The sequence below is a fragment of the Amblyraja radiata genome, chromosome 20, assembly GCF_010909765.2.
Source record: "Amblyraja radiata isolate CabotCenter1 chromosome 20, sAmbRad1.1.pri, whole genome shotgun sequence".
NCBI classification, from domain to species: domain Eukaryota; kingdom Metazoa; phylum Chordata; class Chondrichthyes; order Rajiformes; family Rajidae; genus Amblyraja; species Amblyraja radiata.
Window position 1 is genome coordinate 12,559,857 of NC_045975.1, and position 20,689 is coordinate 12,580,545.

The following is a 20,689-nucleotide window of genomic DNA, read 5'->3' on the forward strand; positions in this document are numbered from 1 at the left end:
GAGGTTTGGGATAGCTGATAGCTTCTATTAGAAAGTTATGTGACATATTTCTTTCGTTATTTACCAATTCGAGATAGTTATTCTAATTGCACAGGGTGTTAGTAAGGCCACACCTGGAGTACTGTGTACTGTTTGAGTCTCCTTCCCAAAGGATAGAGTAGCATTAGGGGCGGCACTGTGGTGCTGTGGTAGAGATGCTGTCTTACAACGCCAGAGAACCAGGTTCGATCCTGACTACGGGTGCTGTCTGTACGGAGTTTGGGTGCTCTGATTTCCTCCCACAATCCAGACGTACTGGTTTGTAGGTTAAATGGCTGTAAATTGTTCCTAGTGTGTAGGATAGTGTTAGTGTACGGGGTGATCGCTGGTCAATGTGGACTTAGTGGGCTGCAGGGCCTGTTTCCACGCTCTCTAAAGCCTAAAGTAATTGGAGGCAGTCTAAAGGAAATTCACCGAGCTAATAGATGGGATCCAGGGATTTCCCTATCAAGAGAGAGGAAACAATTTGGAAGTGAATTATTTGTATTTAAAAAGAACGAGAGGTTATCTGATGGAAAAATAAGATCTTAAGGGGGCTTGACAGGGTAGAGAAGCTTCCACTAGTGGGAGAGTCGCAAGCAAAGGGACATAGTTGCAAGATTAGTCGCCGTTCGTTTAAAACTGAGCTATGTAGAAGTTTCTTCTTGCAGATGGTAGTGAGTAGATGGTGGTGATCTGTGGACTTCTCTACCACAGAAGTTTATGGAGTCTGGCTCAGCAGTAGTGCTTAAAGTGGATGTAGATAAACCTTTGAAGATTTGAGGCATCTGAGGGCTATGGAAATATGGAAATGAGGAGGCCAGCATAGATCAACCATGATTGCTTTAAAAGGCAGACAAGTCGTATCTGGAGAGTGTAAGGCAGTGGGATTCGTTTCTGAGGACAGTGTGAAGTAGTCGGAGTGATCCACAGTAATGGCAAGAGTGTGGCTCTGCATGATTTGTTTTGTATTTATACCCCCCCCATGGGAAGGTAATGGGACTGCCATTAGTTTGGATTTGAGATAGGGTTTTTTTTCTTCTATTCCTTGATCCCTCATATAAGCACACCAGTTATAATCTCTGCAACTACTTCTTGTGAGAATGAATTCTACTTTCTCATCTGTGTCTGGGCAAAGACCTTTCTCCTGAACTCCCTATTGAATTTATTGGTATCTAGATCAGAGTGAGGACTATTTTTGATATGCCTCCACAAATGTTCTTATACCCAACTTTTTCATGAGTTTGGAGATCTCTCTCTATGAGGTCATTCCCTCAGCTTTTCCATGTCTCTGTGTCTGCCAGCATTGGGAAGCTTGGAGCTCCAAAACAAACACTAGGGAAGTTCCAACTCCCAAACTGATGGAGACTTGCTGAGGTTTTAGATCTGTACTACCTCTGTTCTCCTCAAGAAAGGACAGCCAACCCTGCTTTCCCCTAGATTATGTGATGAGACTGCAACCCACCAGGTTAGAGCTCTCAGTTTCACCGGAGAGGAACAGTTGTGAGGAGAAGATGTAAAGGTAATTTTTACATTTTGTTTTCGGGATTGTTTTTTTATGAACAGATTTACTACTGTGATTGATTTAAAGTAATCTTTCAAAGTTTCTGAAGTCGGAGGTATTTCTCTTAACAGTTTTGGCAGCTGACTAGGTCGGCTAATTCTTGGCTGCTTCCAAAATATTCTTTGCCGTGGGCAAGGATCTTTTCCACCCACCCCCACCTCTAGTATCACTCACGAGATAACATTCACAGCCAAAAGGCCCCGCACAGCTCAGGAATCCATCAACCTGGCTGGTGGTGGCTTCAGTGAGGACATTGCTGCTGGAAGCTCTGCCAGAGGTTAGTGTGGATCTAGCGGGTCGGTAAGTGTGACAAGTTTCTTCCCTGCCAGGAAATTATGGGCCAATTGTTTATAAATTTATGCATTTCTTAGTATGTAAAAAAAAAAAAATGTCTGAAGCAGAATTTGACTTGTGATTTTATTTTGCACAGAGAGATCTTTCCCCACTCACTGTTCCCTGATGGGTAGGAGTGCAGAAGCTAAAGAAGGACAAGCAAAGCTTTTCCGTATCCTCTCTGCATATGCTGAATATAATCCTCAAATAGGCTACTGTCAAGGTAAGGTGAAGACAAAGTCATTGCTTGCTTTTACCCTACACTTTTTGATGCAAGGAAGAGATCTCAGGCAGTTCAAATACAGTTGCCCTACTATCATTGGGAACAGTGCAAAAAATTATTTGCGATCATTAACAGAAAACTTCAGTGCTTTTTATCTCTTTCCTATGCTTCTTAGTTGGACATCAAAACCTCTATTTCAAAAAAATGAGTGTGAGTGTAATACATTTCTCTGATTATTATCTTTTTGCTGTTTCTGGGGTAAACTTGCTGCCTTCCACTTGCTAACCATTTTACTTCACTGCCCATTCCTATACCGACCCTTCTGCCTTAAAGGGCCTGTCCCACTAGCCGATTTTTTTCGGCAACTGTCGGCATCATTGACTGAGGTATCAGGTCACCGACAAAGTCACGGCGTGACGTGGCGTGATGACGTATTGACGCATGGTTTTTCCTCAAGTGTCGCAACATTTTTTTTGTCGCCGCTGGATTTTGAAATGTTCAAATCTTTCGGCGAACCTGATACGTCAGTCAATGACGCCGGTAGTCGCTGAAAAAAATCGCTGCGGGACAGGCCCTTTAGCCTCCTCCATTACCAGAGCGAGGCTGCATGTAAACTGGAGGAACAGCACCTCATGTTCCACTTGGGTGGCTTACAACTCATCAATGTTGATATTGAATTCTTCAATTTCATGTAATAGCTCCCATCCCCGCACACCCCCCCCCCTCCCCCACGCTAATGTGGCACATCTCTCTCCTCACCTCCCCCCACCAGTCACCCTGCTCTCATCCCCTCCTCCGCCCTTCTTTGTTCTCCAAGACCTACATTTCCCTTTTACCACTAGCCTCATTCCCTTCCACCCATATCTCTTCCTCCATCTTTACATTTCACTCATTCTCTTCACTCCTTATCTGACATTCTTTTGTCTCCTTTTCACCTCGAGCCTTTGTTACTATCTCCACCCATCTGCCAATCATCACCACTCTCACCTCTAGGCTTTCACTTTCCAGGCTTTGTCCCATCCCCACCTCTTTTTTCCAGCTTTCCTCCATAAACTTCTAAAAGTCTAAAGAAGGGTTCAAACCTGAAAAGTCATCTATCTGTCCATTTGCTCCACAGATGCTGCCTGACCCATTGAATTCCTCCAGTACTTCATGTTTTTCTTAAGATACTACTATCTGCAGTTACTTGTGTCTCCATTTTGCTGCCTCATTTCCTCCAGTAAACCAGTGACTACACTTCTGAAATATTTTATATTAACTGTAAGATGCTTTGGAAGTTATAGAATGCATGGTCTATATATAGGCAGGCTTTTCCTTTTATTTAATTGCAAAAAATATATGGAAATGTCAGATACTAGAGGACATAGCTTTCGGGTGAGAGAGGGAAATTTTTAAAGGAGATATTTGAGGTTTTTACTCAGAGGGTGGTAAATACCTGGAAAGTTTTGGGTTTCACACCACAACCTTTCAAACGTGTGAATTTGTGACCATTACAGATCTAATTGTTTAGTTTAATTTAAAGATACTGCATGGAAACAGGCCCTTTGACCCACCGAGTCTCTGTGACTATTGATCACCCATCCACACTGGTTCTCCCGCTTTGTGGCCAATTAACCTATAAACCCGCACATCTTGGGATATGGAAGGAAACCAGAGCACCCAGAGGAAACCAACGCAGTCACAGGGAGATAGACACAAAAAGCTGGAGTAACTCAGCGGGTCAGGCAGCATCTCTGGAAAAAGGAATAGGTGACGTTTTGGGTAGAGACCCTTCTTCAGTCACAGGGAGAATGTGCAAACTCCACACAGGCAGTACCCGAGGTCAGGATCAAACCCAGGTCTCTGGCACTGCGAGCAGCAGCACGATTTAATTGCTTTAATTAATGCAAGTTGTGCATTATCACAACGAATATTTAACACCATCACAGTTCCTCTTTGACATCAAACCTAGTTTGGCTGAGAGAATTCGACTGAAGGCATTTAACCTCGCAGTTGAGTGTGTTAAACGTGGTGGACACCAGGGGGCACTTGTGTTCCGGCTAATGAAATTGTTCCCTTGGTCTTGTATGTAACCTGCGCATGTTGTATATGATCAAAGTGGAGATTAATGGGCTTTCACTTTGTAGATAATTGTTTATTTTTTCAGCTTAGAAGTTTCAAAATTAAGTCTAGTCCTTAGTTTCAAAATTAAGTCTAGCAGTTATTTTTAATTCATGCCATATGGATTTACACCTACTCTTGTATTTTTTAGGTTGTAAGAGTAGAATGTAAGCAGGTAGTGAGTTCCTCCATCCTTGGTGAAAATGAGGAGATTCACTGTCAAACTTTGCAGGAAGGGACTGCAGATGCTGGTTTACCCCAAAGATAGACACGAAATGCAGGAGTAACTCAACGGGTCAGGCAGCACCTCTGGAGAAAAGGAATAGGTGATGTTTCACAAGTTATAGGAGTAGAATTAAGCCATTTGGCCCATGGCGTCTACGCCATTCAATCACGGCTGATCTCTGCCTCCTAATCCCTTCCTGCCTTCTCCCCATATCCCTTGACACCCGTTCTAATCAAGAATTTGTCTATCTCTGCCTTAAAAATATCCACTGACTTGGAAATGAGTTCCACAGATTAACTACCCTCTGACTAAAGAAGTTCCTCCTTTCCAAAAGAGTGCCCTTTAATTATGAGGCTATGACCTCTGGTCCTAGACTCTCCCACCAGCGGAAACATACTTTCCACATCCACTTTATCTATGCCTTTCATTATTCTGTAAGTTTCAATGAGGTCCCCCCTTAACCTTCTCAACTCAAGCGCTCATCATATGCTAACCCACGCATTCCTGGAATCATCGGAAGGGTCTCGACCGAAAAGTTACCTATTCCTTTTTCCCAGAGATGCTGCCTGACCCGCTGAGTTATACCAGCAATTTGTGTCTATCTTCACTGTCAAAGGTTCATGTACATGGGAAAGTTAAGCACAATCTCATTTTGGGAGGAAAGAATGGAGGAGTGCCAATGAGATGGAGCAGGGGACAGAGTACAATTGCAGGACTGTTGCCTTGATAGTCAACTCTATTGCTCACAGTTTTGCCCCCTTATCTAAAAGATTGAAGGCAGTCCAAAGGAAATTCACCTGGCTAATTAGAGCTGGGATTAGTGTGTTGTCCTATTAAAAAAGGCTAAATTGGTTACATTTATATTTCTTCAAACACATAAGATCTTAAGGGGACTTGTCAGGGTCAATGTTGAGAAGCTTTCAGCAGTGGGCGAGTCTCAGCAAAGATGCATAATTACAAGAAAAGGGCCCGGTCATTTAAAACTGAGGGGCATAGATACATGTGCTCATAGAATCGTGCAGCACAGAAATGGACACCCCAACCCACCTTATCCCTGCCTATCTTGATATCTTTCTATGCTAGTCTCAATGGGATTGTTTCTATATGTTTTTTTAAATTGTGAATAAAGTTTATTTTTGAAATTAAAAAAAATATATTAAGCCGATAAGCTGAGTGAGCAGCCAAATTACAACGGCCAAAACCTAATGGGAAACATCAGCAGTTCCACGTGGAATTGTTGGCATTTGCTCTCGTTATGGAGGTCACTGTTGGTGCATAAACTTGCTGAATTCCTCAACACATATACTCTGCTTCGTAGCTTACAACCCAACAGTGTGAAATTTGAATTCTCCAATTTCAAATAAAACCCTCCCACCACCAACACTTTGGTGCACATACATTTCTCCAACACCCACGGTCACCCTGCCTTTTATCTTTTATTTTGTACAACCATTACCATTCCCGAGTCGCCCATTTCCCTTTTATCCCCTCTCTTTCTCCTCCCACTGTCCCTTTACAACTACATCTCCCATCCAGCTTTACATTTCACTCCTCTTCCTCTCCCCTTATCTTACACACATTTGTCTCCTTTTCATCTCCGGCCTTTGTTGTTTAGTCCACCCATCTGCCAATAACCCTCCCACCTATATCTACCCATCACTCGCTAGGTTTTGACCCACACCCACCTCTCTTTTCTTGCTCCTTCCCCTTACTCCACTCAGCCTGAAGATAGATCCCAAACCAAAACATTGTCTGTCCATTCCCCTCCACAGATGCTTCCTGATCCGTTGAGTTCATCCAGTACTTTGTGTTTTTCCCTAACACCTCTGGCTGAGAAACCTCAATTGTGGCAAGTTAGATCTTAAAGTTGCAATTGTACCTGCCTCAACTACTTCCTCCAACAGCTAGCTCCATACACCTACCATCCTTTGCATGAAAATGTTACCCCTTGGGTTCCTACTAAATCTTCCCCCGCTCACCTTAAACCTATGTCCTCTGATTCTTGAACCCCCTAATCTGGGCAAGAGACTTTGTGCGTCTACCCAATCTATTCCTCTCATGATTTTGTACACGTCTATAAAATCAGAGTTCTTCAAACAGTTGATTTATTTTCTTCAGGGTGTTTAGTATATGGCCCATCATTTGGACCTCAATCTCTGATTGTAAAGTATCAGTGGGATACTGTAATTGGATGACAGGAATTAGAGCGATTTTCATTTTGAAGTGGTGATGTTCCCTAACGTCCAATAGATTGACTCCTCTCCATTGTTAAAGCAAGAGACTGCAGATGGAATCTTGAGCCAAAAACAAACTGCTGGAGTATCTCAGCAAGTCAGGCAGCATCTATGGAGGGAAATGGTCAGTCTAAAGAAAGGTTTTGATCCAAAGCATAACCTGCCATTTTTCCTCCCACACATGCTGTCTCATCTGCTGAGTTTCTCCAGCAGGTTGCTCTTTGCACTCCTGGTAAACTTGCTGGAGATGGGCTGCAGATTGTAGTGAGGAAGATTGAGAAGATGGTTGAGTTAACAATGTGTCAGTGTGCATTGGGATTTGGACCTTGGAGGAACCATTAGTTAGAAGCATGCAGCAAAAATAGAATATAACCATTTAGATTCAGATTCGTTTATCGTCATATCGATACAATGAAATTCCCTGTTCGGGTGAGTACACATCACACTTGATAATGGTGGATAAAATAATAATTACTACAACGAATGCAAAACATCAGAATGGTGCAAAGATCCATGGTTTACAAGCCGTGCAGGCATAACGTAAATTCAACCTTGTGTTGCTCCCAATTGAGAAGGAGAAGGTGGCTCCTTATTATTATTAAATTAGTTATTCATTAGCAGTGCATGCAATTTATTTTAATGAATTTTTTCAATCAACTTATCTGTAACTTCTTTTTGCTAGGAATGTCATACATAGCAGCCATGCTCCTAATGAACATGCAGGAGCAGGATGCCTTCTGGGCTTTGGTTGTCCTACTAGAAAAACCCAAGTACCTGGCAGGATTTTACGAGCATTCTCTGGATACGTATGTTTCTTGGCAGTGAATTAAGAGAGTGTTTGTACGCGCGTGTGTTTTTGTGCATTTTTACCTGTCGGTCTACTACTCTGCCTGTTCCTGACTTGCATTTCCCACATGCCTTACATAGCATACGGAAATGCTTTGCAGCCATTATGCCAACTTAGAAGTGGAGCTATTGTTGTAATGCAGGAACATGCAGGAGTCATTCGATGCACAGCAAACTTTCACATACAACAATCAGACAGTGAGCAGATCATCTTTTCACTATCATAACAATGTTTTCTTGACAACATTGGCTGAAAAACCAAGCAGAACTGTTTACTTGAGACAGGGCCAGATAAATCTTTACCTCATGGAACAGATGAAGTTCTCAGGTTGTCAGTGATGCCATTAACCTTATACCATTGAGTAAAAAGAATGGTCCCTCCATGCACTTGTTAAAGTTTAGAGTTAGTTGTTGCCCAAGCTATTGAACTAAAAAGAGAACTTTAGGCGTCCCATAGGCTGTTGGTAATGTTGTAGGTTGGAGTTTCATTATGTGGAAGAAGGTAAATATAAGTACTGAAAGCAATAAAACAAATGCTTTTTTTAATGCCTTTAATTTTGTCTCAATCATTTTACCCAATAATTGAAACTTTGTTTATTAAAGTCTCAGAAGTAATATACAATATTAAAATGCATAGACTTGTATTAATGTTATATTGTTCAATATTACCGTAAGAATACTTAAAATAAAGAATGAAATGATGTTAATAGAACGTGGAGCTTTTAAGCTTGAGTTAAGAATCCCACTAGATGATTTTCTATCACAGCATTTTTATGGTATACTTAATAAAGAAAATGCATTGCATGAAAATACAAAGTGCTGGAGGAACTCAGTGGGTCAGGCAGCATCTGTGGAGGGAAATGGTCAGGCAATGTTTTGGATCGGGACCTTTCTTCAAGAGGGGAGAAAGTTAGTAGAAAGAGGAGCTATCTCCCCTCTACATAAGTCCTGAATAAGGGTTCCGACCCGAAACTGTGCCTGTCCTATCCTCTCCACAGATGCCACCCAACCCACTGTGTTCCACCAAAATGTTGTGTTTTGCTCAAGATTCTTATATCTGTAGTTTTTGTGCATCTACAATCCATATTAAGCTGAGAAAAATGACCGTAATCTGGTTAAATTTTTTATTCCAGAAATCTACAAATAGGTATCAGTAATGGTAGCCATAAAACTGTTTGGATTATCATTATGTAAAATTGTTTTAGTAATATACCTTTAGTTAACAAAATTTAGTCTTTAACTGGTCCAGTCATTTATGGGACTCCAATTTCTTACACCCATCTTTGAATTTTAATTGCACTTGGTTGCATCAAGTTGTTAGTGGTGTTTTAAAAAGAAATACTCTCACATTTTCAGTACAACAAGGAATGGGCTGTAAATGCGTGCTTTCAATGTTCAAATCCCAAGAATAAATTTAAATGAAAAATATCCTTTTCAAAGCCTAGGGTGTTTGGCCACTTTTCGATCATTCATCAGGGGGAAATGCTCCACAATGTAATTAAATGTGCTTCTTTGAGACACAGATCGCATAATTTAATGGAGTGGTCACTTGGCTTGGAGAAATAGCTTGACCCAGATCTACAGAAACTAGAGAGACACAAGAAGCTGCAGCTCCTGGAATCTTGAGCAAAACACAAAGTGCTGGAGGAACTCAGCAGTCAGACAGCATCTAGAGAGGGAAAGGACCGGCAACGTTTCTGGTCAAGATTTTGAAGAAGGGCCCTGACTTGAAACGTCGTCTGTCCATTAATAATAATAATAATACATTTTATTTATGGGCACCTTTCAAGAGTCTCAAGGACACCTTACAAAAATTTAGCAGGTAGAGGAAAAACATGTAAGGGGAATGAAATAAATAGTAGAGAATGTCCATTGTCACAGTTACCGCCAGACCTGCTGAGTTCCAGTGCTCTATTGAAGCTTATAACCTTTGTGTGCAGGGTTTCTTTCTCATGGCCCTGGTATTCGAAGCAAAACGCTGAAAAATCCCTGTAGTACATTATTATTGTTTTTCTGCAAGTTTTTTTTTTAAAGGTGCATTTGGGATGGGATGTCAAACTGCACTTTCAGGTTTCTGGTCTGATGAATGCAAAAGATCTCATTGCAAATAGTGAGGGAGTTTCCGAGAGTTACGAAAAAACAAATCAGTCAAAGTGATGTTTCACCCTGGTGACTCTGGGTTCTTGCTCATCCTTGCTTCCCAGCTTCGTTCATAGAAACATAGAAACATAGAAAATAGGTGCAGGAGTAGGCCATTCGGCCCTTCGAGCCTGCACCGCCATTCGATATGATCATGGCTGATCATCCAACTCAGTATCCTATCCCTGCCTTCTCTCCATACCCCCTGATCCCTTTAGCCACAAGGGCCACATCTAACTCCCTCTTAAATATAGCCAATGAACTGGCCTCAACTACCTTCTGTGGCAGAGAATTCCACAGATTCACCACTCTCTGTGTAAAAAATGATTTTCTCATCTCGGTCCTAAAAGACTTCCCTCTTATCCTTAAACTGTGACCCCCTAGTTCTGGACTTCCCCAACATCGGGAATAATCTTCCTGCATCTAGCCTGTCCAACCCCTTAAGAATTTTGTAAGTTTCTATAAGATCCCCCCTCAATCTGCTGAATTCTAGCGTGTACAAGCCGAGTCTATCCAGTCTTTCTTCATATGAAAGTCCTGCCATCCCAGGAATCAGTCTGGTGAACCTTCTCTGTACTCCCTCTATGGCAAGAATGTCTTTCCTCAGATTAGACCAAAACTGTATGCAATACTCCAGGTGTGGTCTCACCAAGACCCTGTACAACTGCAGTAGAACCTCCCTGCTCTTATACTCAAATCCTTTTGCTATGAATGCTAACATACCATTTGCTTTCTTCACTGCCTGCTGCACCTGCATTCCTACTTTCAATGACTGGTGTACCATGACACCCAGGTCTCGTTGCATCTCCCCTTTTCCTAATCGGCCACCATTCAGATACAAGTCTACTTTCCTGTTTTTGCCACCAAAGTGGATAACCTCACATTTATCCACATTATACTGCATCTGCCATGCATTTGCCCACTCACCCAACCTATCCAAGTCACCTTGCAGCCTCCTAACATCCTCCTCACAGCTAACACTGCCCCCCAGCTTCGTGTCATCCGCAAACTTGGAGATGTTGCATTCAATTCCCTCATCCAGATCATTAATATATATTGTAAATAGCTGGGGTCCCAGCACTGAGCCTTGCGGTACCCCACTAGTCACTGCCTGCCATTCTGAAAAGGACACGTTTACTCCTACTCTTTGCTTCCTGTCTGCCAGCCAGTTCTCTATCCACATCAATACTGAACCCCCAATACCATGTGCTTTAAGTTTGTATACTAATCTCTTATGTGGGACCTTGTCGAAAGCCTTCTGAAAGTCCAGATATAACACATCCACTGGTTCTCCCTTATCCACTCTACTAGTTACATCCTCGAAAAATTCTATAAGATTTGTCAGACATGATTTACCTTTCATAAATCCATGCTGACTTTGTCCAATGAATGAATTTCTTGCTCTTAGTATCTATGGTGGATCCTCATCCTATAACCTGCTTAAGCTGTTTCGGGGCATGATTTAATTAATAAATTTCACTTTTTTAACTTTAGTACATTTTGTAATAAAACTGATCTTTTAAAATTGACGAACCTAAAAGTTAAAATTCAGGTAGTAAAGTTATGAAAATGTAGTTAACTTTTTAGAGTTGCCGATATGTTGCCGTCACAAAAAAAATCACTGGTTTGATGTCAGTTTTTGTTTGATAATTGTACCTGGGTGAAGCCCCTCGGGATGTTTTGCTATGCTAAATGTTCTCTTCAAATGCAAGTTGGTGTGCTCTTAAATCTCTCTGTCTTGCTGTTTCATGTGCACATTGAAATATAACTGTTCACTTTGCAGAATCCAAAGGCATGCCAAAATCTTTCAACAGCTGCTGAAACATCGAATGCCCTGTCTCTGGCAACATATGGTAACATTACTTTGATAAACATAGTTTTCATTGCAACCAACTTTCGCTCAAATAGTTCACCTTGCATAACTTTCTTGAGCACTGATATACCTTCACATGGAAATTGTCTGTAATTTGGGGGAATCTATGGAATCTCTCATGGGCTAAATGCCTATTTGCTGTGCTATTCCATGTTTCCCCACCTCCTCTGACGGCACATGACCTTGTATTGGCTGTGTGGTGCAATGGTGCAGCTAATAGAGCTGCAGCCTCACTGCGCTAGACACCCGGGTTCGATTTCTACTCTCTTCTGTGGGAGGAAATGCTTCCCAACATCATCATCATGAGAAACGTTATTCCAATTTCACAGTTATGCTATGCTCATTCTGGACAAGCCAGAGAAAATAGTTCCTCTCCATTCGGAAAAATCAATTATTCAACAAGATTTTCCATTCCCCTTCTATTCTCAAGGAAGGCAAGTGTAATCTGTAAAATATATCGTTGTAATGTAACCTCTTTACTGTTCTAGGCAGCATATGCATCTATTTCTGGGATGATTACAAATGTGAAACAATCACTGCCAATCCAAAAATTAATTGAGGGTAAATATCTTTACCCAGAAATTGGTGAGAATTGGAACTTGTTCCCATAGGAGTCAAGTAGTAAAGATGGAGAGGGAATGAAAAGAAGGCCACATTTAGATAGTGAGATGCAAAGGGGGAAGGGGTGGGGATGGACTAACTTCTGGTGTAGGGATTTTGAATTGTACTTCATTGCAGCGTACTACTTGTGGAATTTTGCTACACGGAAGCGCAAACTCCTGTGGTAATTCTCAAATGTACCTTTGTGCCAGGTTTGGGGCCATTATTAACTGACATATTCTGTTAAAATTCTGGCAGGAGAACCTGAAAGTGGCTCCATTATTGTTCATCACCACTTGGTTTCTGACTCTTTTCACATCATTGCCCTGCTGGGACACGGTGTTGGCCATCTGGGACTTGATCATTCTGTACGGTAAGTGCAACACCTTGGAGTGAGTGTGACAAACGTTATTTGAAAAGCTCATTGTTGGCGGGCAAAGGCACAGACTGGCTCATTTTAGATGTTCAATCTTCCATGCTTCGCAGTTGTGCTTCATCTATAAAACCCCTGTATTGTACAGCACAGAAAAAGTACGGTGCTTGTGTGGGTTTTCTGAGTGGGCTATCTAATGTCCCACTTCTTGAAAATTAGTTTTTCACACTTTCTCTTTTCAGATGTTTATCCGTGTACTTGGAAGTTTTGATTCCATCATAGGTTCTGTGTAGACATTCTTTATTCTAGGAACACTCTGTGCAAAAATAATTACCTCCATTGCCAGTTTTCTTGCTAATGATCTTAATATGTTACCTTCCAAGTTGGAATGGATTTTATTGATATGGAACTCTGTTCTTCCCCAGCAACCTTTAATCTACTGAAAAGGTTCTCAGTTACTTTGGTCTCCTCTTGTTTCGCCCACTGTGAAACTGCTGACTTTTCAGAGAACTATTTTATCCCATTACTTCTTCCATACTGTGTGGTTTTGAAACTTTTTTTTCCCTTCAAGAATCTATCCAGCTTTCTTTTTTGAAAGCTTCTCCTGACCCTTCTGCCTCTTTGCAACAAGTGACTCCCTCTTCCCAGCATCTTCTTCACTCTTTCCATTATTTGAAAGTGCAATATATGGGGCTAGTTGTGCAGAAACCTTTTTGTCGATTAAAAAAAAAACTGCACAAAACACACCAAAGTATGACATTTCTAATGTCCATGAAAACACATTACTTCACACTGTTATTGCAGTGGGTGCTTTTGAGTACAACTATGCTCCATCATTCCATTTTGGGAGCGAATTCCACATTTTGACTGCTCTCCAAGTAAAGAATCCTTTATTTGATGTGTTAGTGACAACCTTATTTTGATAAGCCACGAGTTTAGATACATGATCATCCACCGGTGCTTATTACTCAACAGTGGATACTGTTTCAAGGTTTTGTTGACACACATGGAAGATTCAAGCCATCATCCCTCATTTCCCTCAGATTAAACAACAAGGCTGTTTCCGCTACCCTTGACCCCATGCTCTTGCAGAGGAAGTTCTGCAGCTGAAGAAATGTATCTGTCGATCTGAGCTACAAGTAAAACTCTAAAAACAATGTTGACACCTACATGCTGAGGATTTGGAAAGGGCAGCGCATCAACAGTTGTCAAAATAAAGCACTTCCTAAAGAGAATGTGAAGCCGCATCAGGGGAAGAACTAGCTGGAGAACAGCCAATATCAATGCTAGATACTGCTGATATTGCTCTGACTTCAGTTGTAATGCACAAGGTTAACAAAACTAAGACGTTATCCTGTCAGGAAATTGAATGGGTTGCAGTTCCTTAGAAAAGACTGAAGGGTAATATGATAGAGCATTTAGATTCTTGAAAGGGTTTTGAGTTGTACAGAAACAGGCCCTTCAACCCACTGTTGATGCTCATAATTTTGCCCACATTAGAATTGTATTAATCCCATTTGCCCACATTAGAATCGTATTCTGGCCTATTTCAGAATCTGTTTAAATATCTCTTCTACATAGCAGCTGTATCTGATTCTACAGAATGATGGAGAAAATACAGATAATATGTTTTCACGTATGTTCAAGTCCAGAACCATGGGTCATAAATATGAGCTAAGCAGAATGTGCTGGAGTAACTCAGTGGATCAGACAGCATCTATGGAGGGAACAGAAAGGCGACTTTTCGGGTCAGGACCATTCTCCAGATTGATTGGAGTGGAGTGGGGAGGGGAGGGGAAACATGAAAAGAAGACAAAAGAGTGTAGGGAGGGACAAAGGATGGGTGGAATTTGAATCCATTTAGATAGAAGGGGACAGGGCAAACAGGACTAGCTGAGATGGGGCATCACTGACAGCATAGATGAGTTGGACCAAAGGGCCTGTTTCTATGATGTATGACTACGGTGCTGATTGACTCTGATTCAGATTTTTACTAATGAAAGGTCCTTGTTCTTCTTGGTTCCCTAGGCATCAATACAATATTCAGTACGGGCCTGTGCATTCTACAGCTGCTGGAACCCCGACTTCTCGCCATGTCTGATGTCTCCCACCTTCTTCCCACTCTGCTACGGATTCCTGTTGAAGTGTACGTACAACACTTTAGATTTAGATTACCTGGGCTGATTCTTATCAGTAAACACTGTGGTATGTACATGGAACAAGCTGTCAGAGAAAATGGCTGAGACAGGTACATGAACATTTAAAAGATATACAGACAGTTACATGGATACAACAAGTTTAGAGGAATAGAGACCATAAACAACCAAATGGGACTAGCTTAGATGGGGCATCTTGGTCGGCATGAACACGTTGGGCCGAAGGATCTCTCTCTGTGCTGTTGACTTTATGAATCAATACAGGTGCAGACACAGAGAGCAGTGTTTGTTGGCTGCTGACCAGTAATCTTGAGTTGAGCGGCAAAATGAATTTAATAAATCCTGTCCATTTTTAACTTAACCCACTAAGATCTCACAGAAGGGAAGAAACGTCTGAGTCCAGCCTAATCTGGATGATAAATGATTCTGGTGTCATGCTGCCTAGGTGATCTTTTATGTCCTGAGAAGTAGAAACACTTGTCAGGCTACCTGGAAATGGGCAATAAATGGAGCTTTACCATTGTTTTACTTTGGCACATCAGTGCAGTAAGTAGAGCTGCTGCTAATGACTCCAGCCGCAGGGTTTATTTCTGGATCGGTGCTGTCTGTGTGGAGTTTGCATGTTCTCTCTATAACCGCCTGGGTTTTCTCCAGAGGCTTCCATTTCAAACATAAAACAGATGTGGACATCTGGCCCACAATGTCTGTGCTGAACATGTGCCAAGCTAAACATAACTCCTCTGTCTGCATGTGATCCATATCCCTCCATTCCCTGCACATTCGTATGCCTATTTAAAAGCCTCCTATCTGCTTCCAGGAACCCACCACACTCTGTTCTTCGTACATCCTCAAAACAAGCAGTTAAACAGATGTGGATGGGGAGACCACACACTTATAAGTGAGATGTGCTTTAGTGTGGGAAATTGTCACATAAAGGGAGGAATTAAGATCCAATGTTTCTGGTGCCTGTACGAAGGGACCATTACACTCACAGAGATGCCATATTTCAGATAAGAAAAAGGGATTTTATAAGTATGTAAGCTAGGAAAAGACTAGTAATGTGGATACCCTATAGACAGTGGAAGGGGAATTTACAATAAGGAATAAAGGAAATGTCAGAGGAATTAAACAATTGCAAGTGTGATCACACTGCTTAAAAAATGAGGGAGAGAGAAAGTTTGAAGTTGCTGACCTGCCAGCCTATATCTGAAGAAGAAAAATGCTGGAATATAATATCGAGAATATAATCGTAGAACACCTAGAAATGAGTTGAGCATTCAGCATTGATTAATGAAGGGAAAATCATCCTTTACTAATCAGTTTGAGTTTTTTGAGGAAATTACTGTGTAGTGGATAGCTGGGATCGTAGGATGAATTTCAATAAGCTCCTGGTCAGGAGGTTGTCAAGGTGAGAGTAGGATGCTGACATAGATTAGACAGATCGCAAAGAGTGGGAAGAAACAGATCCTTCTCGGGCTGTGAACTCAAGGGGGGCACCAGAGGGATCAGTGGATAGGCCCCGGCTATTCACAACCTGTATCAACAATTTGCCTGAGAGGACAAAACGTGACATTTTCAAGTTTGTTGATGTGCAACTTGGTGGGATTCTAGACACAGAGCGAGTGTAAAGAAGCTTCGTGGGATACGGACCTGCTGAATGAGTAGATGTGAACATGGCTCGATTAGAAGATCTTTGAGTCATACAGCATAGAAACAGACTGAAAGATAGACACAAAGTGCTGGAGTAGCTCAACGGATCAGGCAGTATCTCTGGAGAAAAAGGATGCTTGACCTTTTGGGTTGGAACCCTTCTGCAGACCTTCCTCCATAGAAACAGGCCCTTTGGCCCAACTCGTCCATGCCGGCCAAGATGCCCCATATAAGCTATTTACTTACGTTCGGCCTATATCCCTCTAATCCTTTAGTCTTCATATAGGTAAAATGGGAGTTCATCCACTTTACTGTACACAATGGACAAACAGAATATCTTTTAAATGGGAGAGGTTGGGTAATCCCTCTTAAATCTCTCCCCTCTCACCTTAAGTCTATATCTTCTAGTTTTAGAATCCTCTACCTTTGGGAAATGACTGTGAACATTCACTTTATCCTTGTTTAATAATCTTATACACCTCATTACTCAACCCTCAGCCTCCAATGTGCAAAGAAAAAAGACAGCCTATCCAACCCCTCCCTATAACTCAAGCCCAAATGTCCAGCGAACATCCCGATGAATATCATTTGTACCCTTTCCAAAATAACAACATCATTCCTGTAGCTGGAATAATCCCTGCCTCAACTACCTCCTCTGGTAGCTTGTTCCATACACCCACCACCCTTTGTGTGAAAGAAGAAGAAAATGTTGGAGTGCTCCACTTACAGCCTCCTACCACTGGCAGATGGATGTTCACTCTCCAATATCTGTATCCCAACCTGTATCACAGAGATCTCCACTTACAACCAATTCTACATGGGAAGGTTTTCAAGAGGGTATAACAATATAATTGGGGTGAAATTCTGGGGTGAATTGTAGTGGAAATTAGGAATTTTCTTCATTTCTCATCACCAATAAAAAAACTCATGAAGGCCATTGGAAAGGAATGAATTTAAAAAAAAATCAGAACTGAAGGGGAATCAGTCATTATGGGGAGTTCACTAACCAAATGGAAAATGGGTGCAGGGGTTTATTTCTAAGTTTCTAAAGCGACCATAATTACACTTCACTCTCACATCAAATCAATCAATTGGACAGGTCATCGAACAAGTTCTTTTATGTTCCTATTTTCTTTGCTCCATCTCTCACCAAATGGTTACACTGGGCATTGACTGTGTACAATACCCCTAAAGGCTGGTCGGTAATACAATACAAGTTACTTTTATTGATATCTTGAGCCCTCTCCTTACAAGTTACAGCAGTGGAGTCAAAGAACATCGACTTTTAGCTGTGCAGTCTAAAACAAAATGGTTCCAGTGATTTAAAATCTGAAAAGGGATCTTTGGATAGTTAATAGGTTAAAGAGTGAAGAACAATGAACTCATTTCACAGGAAGTTAATGGACTGCATTGGATTCCCTTTTGTCCCAAGTGGAGTTGAAGATAATGGGCCACAATTTGTATAGCACGGCATCTATTGGTTTCTGTTGTTGGTTGGACGGACCCCTGCAGCTCAGGGTAAATGGGTACTTGCTGAGTTACTGAATGTGCGAGCTGATAATGGTGTAGTGCCGGGGGGGTGGGGTAAGAATCAGGGTATCTCCGACCTGTGAAAGTGGAGCAAGTAGCAGGGTATCTCCTCCAATTCTACCAAGGGATTGAATGAATAGCACAAGAAGTTAACGGGGATGTGAATTAATATCAGATTGTACGGAGGGGTAGAGAGGATAAGGAAGAAAACGCATCTAAAATTTATCAATGATAGAAAGCCAGACGATGCAACATTTCCCAGACTTCACAATATTAGTAACACATTGCGCATACAAAGGAGCAAAAAAAAGCAAACTGTTGGAGGAACTCAGTGGGTCGAGCAGCATCTGTGGGGGTGGGGAGGGGGTGGTAATGAATTGTCAACATTTTGCATCAAGATTCTGTATCAAGACATCTTAACCCAAAATGTTGGCAATTCAGTTTCTTCCCATTGATGTTGTTCAGCCCACTGAGTTCCTCCAGATGTTTGTTTTGGGTCCAGATTCTAGCATCTGCAGTCTCTTGTGACTCCACCAACAAAGGGGCTTGAATGAATACTCAATAGTTTATACCATTTCAACCTATTATTAACAGTCCCTTTGTTCCTTCCCCCATCTTCTCTGCTACTAACACCAACTAGCTTTCACTTTTTGTCAGTTCTGTCGAAGGGTCTTCGACCTGAAGCACTGATTGTTTTGATTGACTGATGAAAGGTGCAGCATGGAAACAGTCAATTGACCCAACAAGCCCACACCAACCATCAATCATCAGTTCATACTTGTTCTATGTTATCCCACTTTCTCATTCACTTCCTACACATTAAGAGCAATTTACAGATGCTAATTAACTTACAAACCACCATGTCTTTTGTATGTGGGAGGAAACTGGAGCACCTGGAGGAAGCACATGGGGTCATAGGAAGAACGTGCAAACTCCACTGAGGCCAGGATCGCAGCCAGGTCTTTGGCACTTTGAGCGGCAACTCTACCAGCAGCACCACTGTGATTTCTGTCCACAGATGCTGCTGAACTGGCTGAGTTCTTCTGTTTTTGTTTAAAATTTGTCATTTTTGTATTTATTCCCTAAAGGGTATAAAATGTACATAGAACTTCGAACTGTATGTTGCAGTATCATAATATTTGCCCCATGATGCCTTTGCCAAACACGTTGTCTCATTAAACTAACTCCTGGCTGTTTAGCTTAGTTTAATTTAAAGATACAGCACGGAAATAGGCCCTTGACACTGAGGCCAATTTACAATTTTACCAAGCCAATTAATCTGCATATCTGTACTTCTATGAAGTGTGGGAGGAAACCGGAGCTCCTGGAGAAAACCAATGCTGTTCATGGGAAGAACATACAAACTCTATGCAGACAACACCCTACATCAGAATTGAACTTGGGTTTCTGGCGCTGCAAAGCAGCAACTCTACATCTATGTTAGTAATTAATTTTCAATAGAGGCAGTTATTAAGACGTCACTTGCTTTTTGTTAAAGAAAGGGAACCGAAATATGTAACGGGGGGCAGAGCTGTCTGAAATCCAAACAGTGAACATTGGAACCATGCAGCTAATCAGACCGTTTCTGTCAATGTTTCAATGGTTCCTTTATTATCATGTGTACCAAGGTATAGTGAAATTCTTTTTTTGCATACAGATCAGAAGATTATTGCCATTAATAAGTACATAATATATAGAAACAGCCCACTGAGTCTATATGTAATAGTAACCACGTTTTGGTGCCATTTCACAGTCTCAACTGCAGCTGGCCATGAAGGCCCGTTGCATCTGGTTATCCCACGAACTGTCCTCGCTGGACCATCTTCAACCTTTGTGCCCCGGGGTCACCTCCAGTAGCCCGGTCCTTCTTACCAGCCCTTTGTCCAACGTCCCCCGCAGTCACTGACTCCCTCCACCTTCTCCGCAGTTGCCAGTGTTCGGGGGCGAGCAGGGGTCGGCGGCTTCCCTCCCTTGGTTCCGCGGCAGGCGAGCCAGGCCTGCTGTCAGAGTATGGCCACGGCTCGTCGGGACCTTCTGCCGCACAAGGCTCACTGCACCACAGGTCAGACAGTGATTGCAGAGAGTTGTGGATGTGGACTAGTCCACCACACAGATTCCCAAGCATTGATTCCGTCTACACTTCACGCTGCCTCAGGAAAGCAGCCAACATAATCAAAGACCTTTTCCACCCCGGTCATTCCATCCTTTCCCTGCTCCCTTCGGGCAGCAGATACAGAAGCTCAGGAGCAGCTTCTTCCCCTCTATTATTAGGCTTCTGAATAGACCTTCCATAAACTAGGTGTTTAAGAAGGAACTGCAGATGCTGGAAAATCGAAGGTACACAAAAAAGCTGGAGAAACTCAGCGGGTGCAGCAGCATCTATGGAGCGAAGGAAATAGGCAACGTTTCGGCACGAAACGTTGCCTATTTCCTTCGCTCCATAGATGCTGCTGCACCCGCTGAGTTTCTCCAGCTTTTTTGTGTATCTTCCATAAACTAGTGTTTAGTCTGATTCTCCAATCTACCTCAAAGTTTCAAGGTCAGTTTATTGTCACATGTACCAATTAAGGTACAGTGAAATTTGAGTTACCATACAGCCATACTAAGTGAAAAGCAACAAGACACACAACCACATAAAAGTTGACGTAAACATCCATCACAGTGGATTACACATTCCTTACTGTGATGGAAGGCAATAAAGTTCAATCCTCTTTGTTCTCCCTCAGTGTAGATATTGGATTTTGTCATCATGGACTTTGTCGCTGAAACAGTTCTGCTGCAACACTGGGAGCTATATTCTGCACTCCGTATCTTTGTCTTAGCT

The 20,689-nt window shown here is 42.0% G+C and overlaps 1 protein-coding gene across 4 annotated transcripts in view; it reads left to right on the forward strand.

The window, feature by feature from the left end:
• The window catches only part of LOC116984600 (carabin-like), a 91,281-nt gene that overhangs the window by 22,176 nt on the left and 48,416 nt on the right, over nt 1-20,689 (forward strand). For all 4 annotated transcript variants that reach the window (XM_033038830.1, XM_033038829.1, XM_033038831.1 and 1 more), the window contains 5 exons: nt 2,013-2,138; nt 7,381-7,504; nt 11,467-11,536; nt 12,415-12,529; nt 14,558-14,675. In XM_033038830.1, the coding sequence (XP_032894721.1) occupies nt 2,013-2,138; nt 7,381-7,504; nt 11,467-11,536; nt 12,415-12,529; nt 14,558-14,675 (553 nt within the window). The remainder of the gene's footprint in view (nt 1-2,012; nt 2,139-7,380; nt 7,505-11,466; nt 11,537-12,414; nt 12,530-14,557; nt 14,676-20,689) is intronic.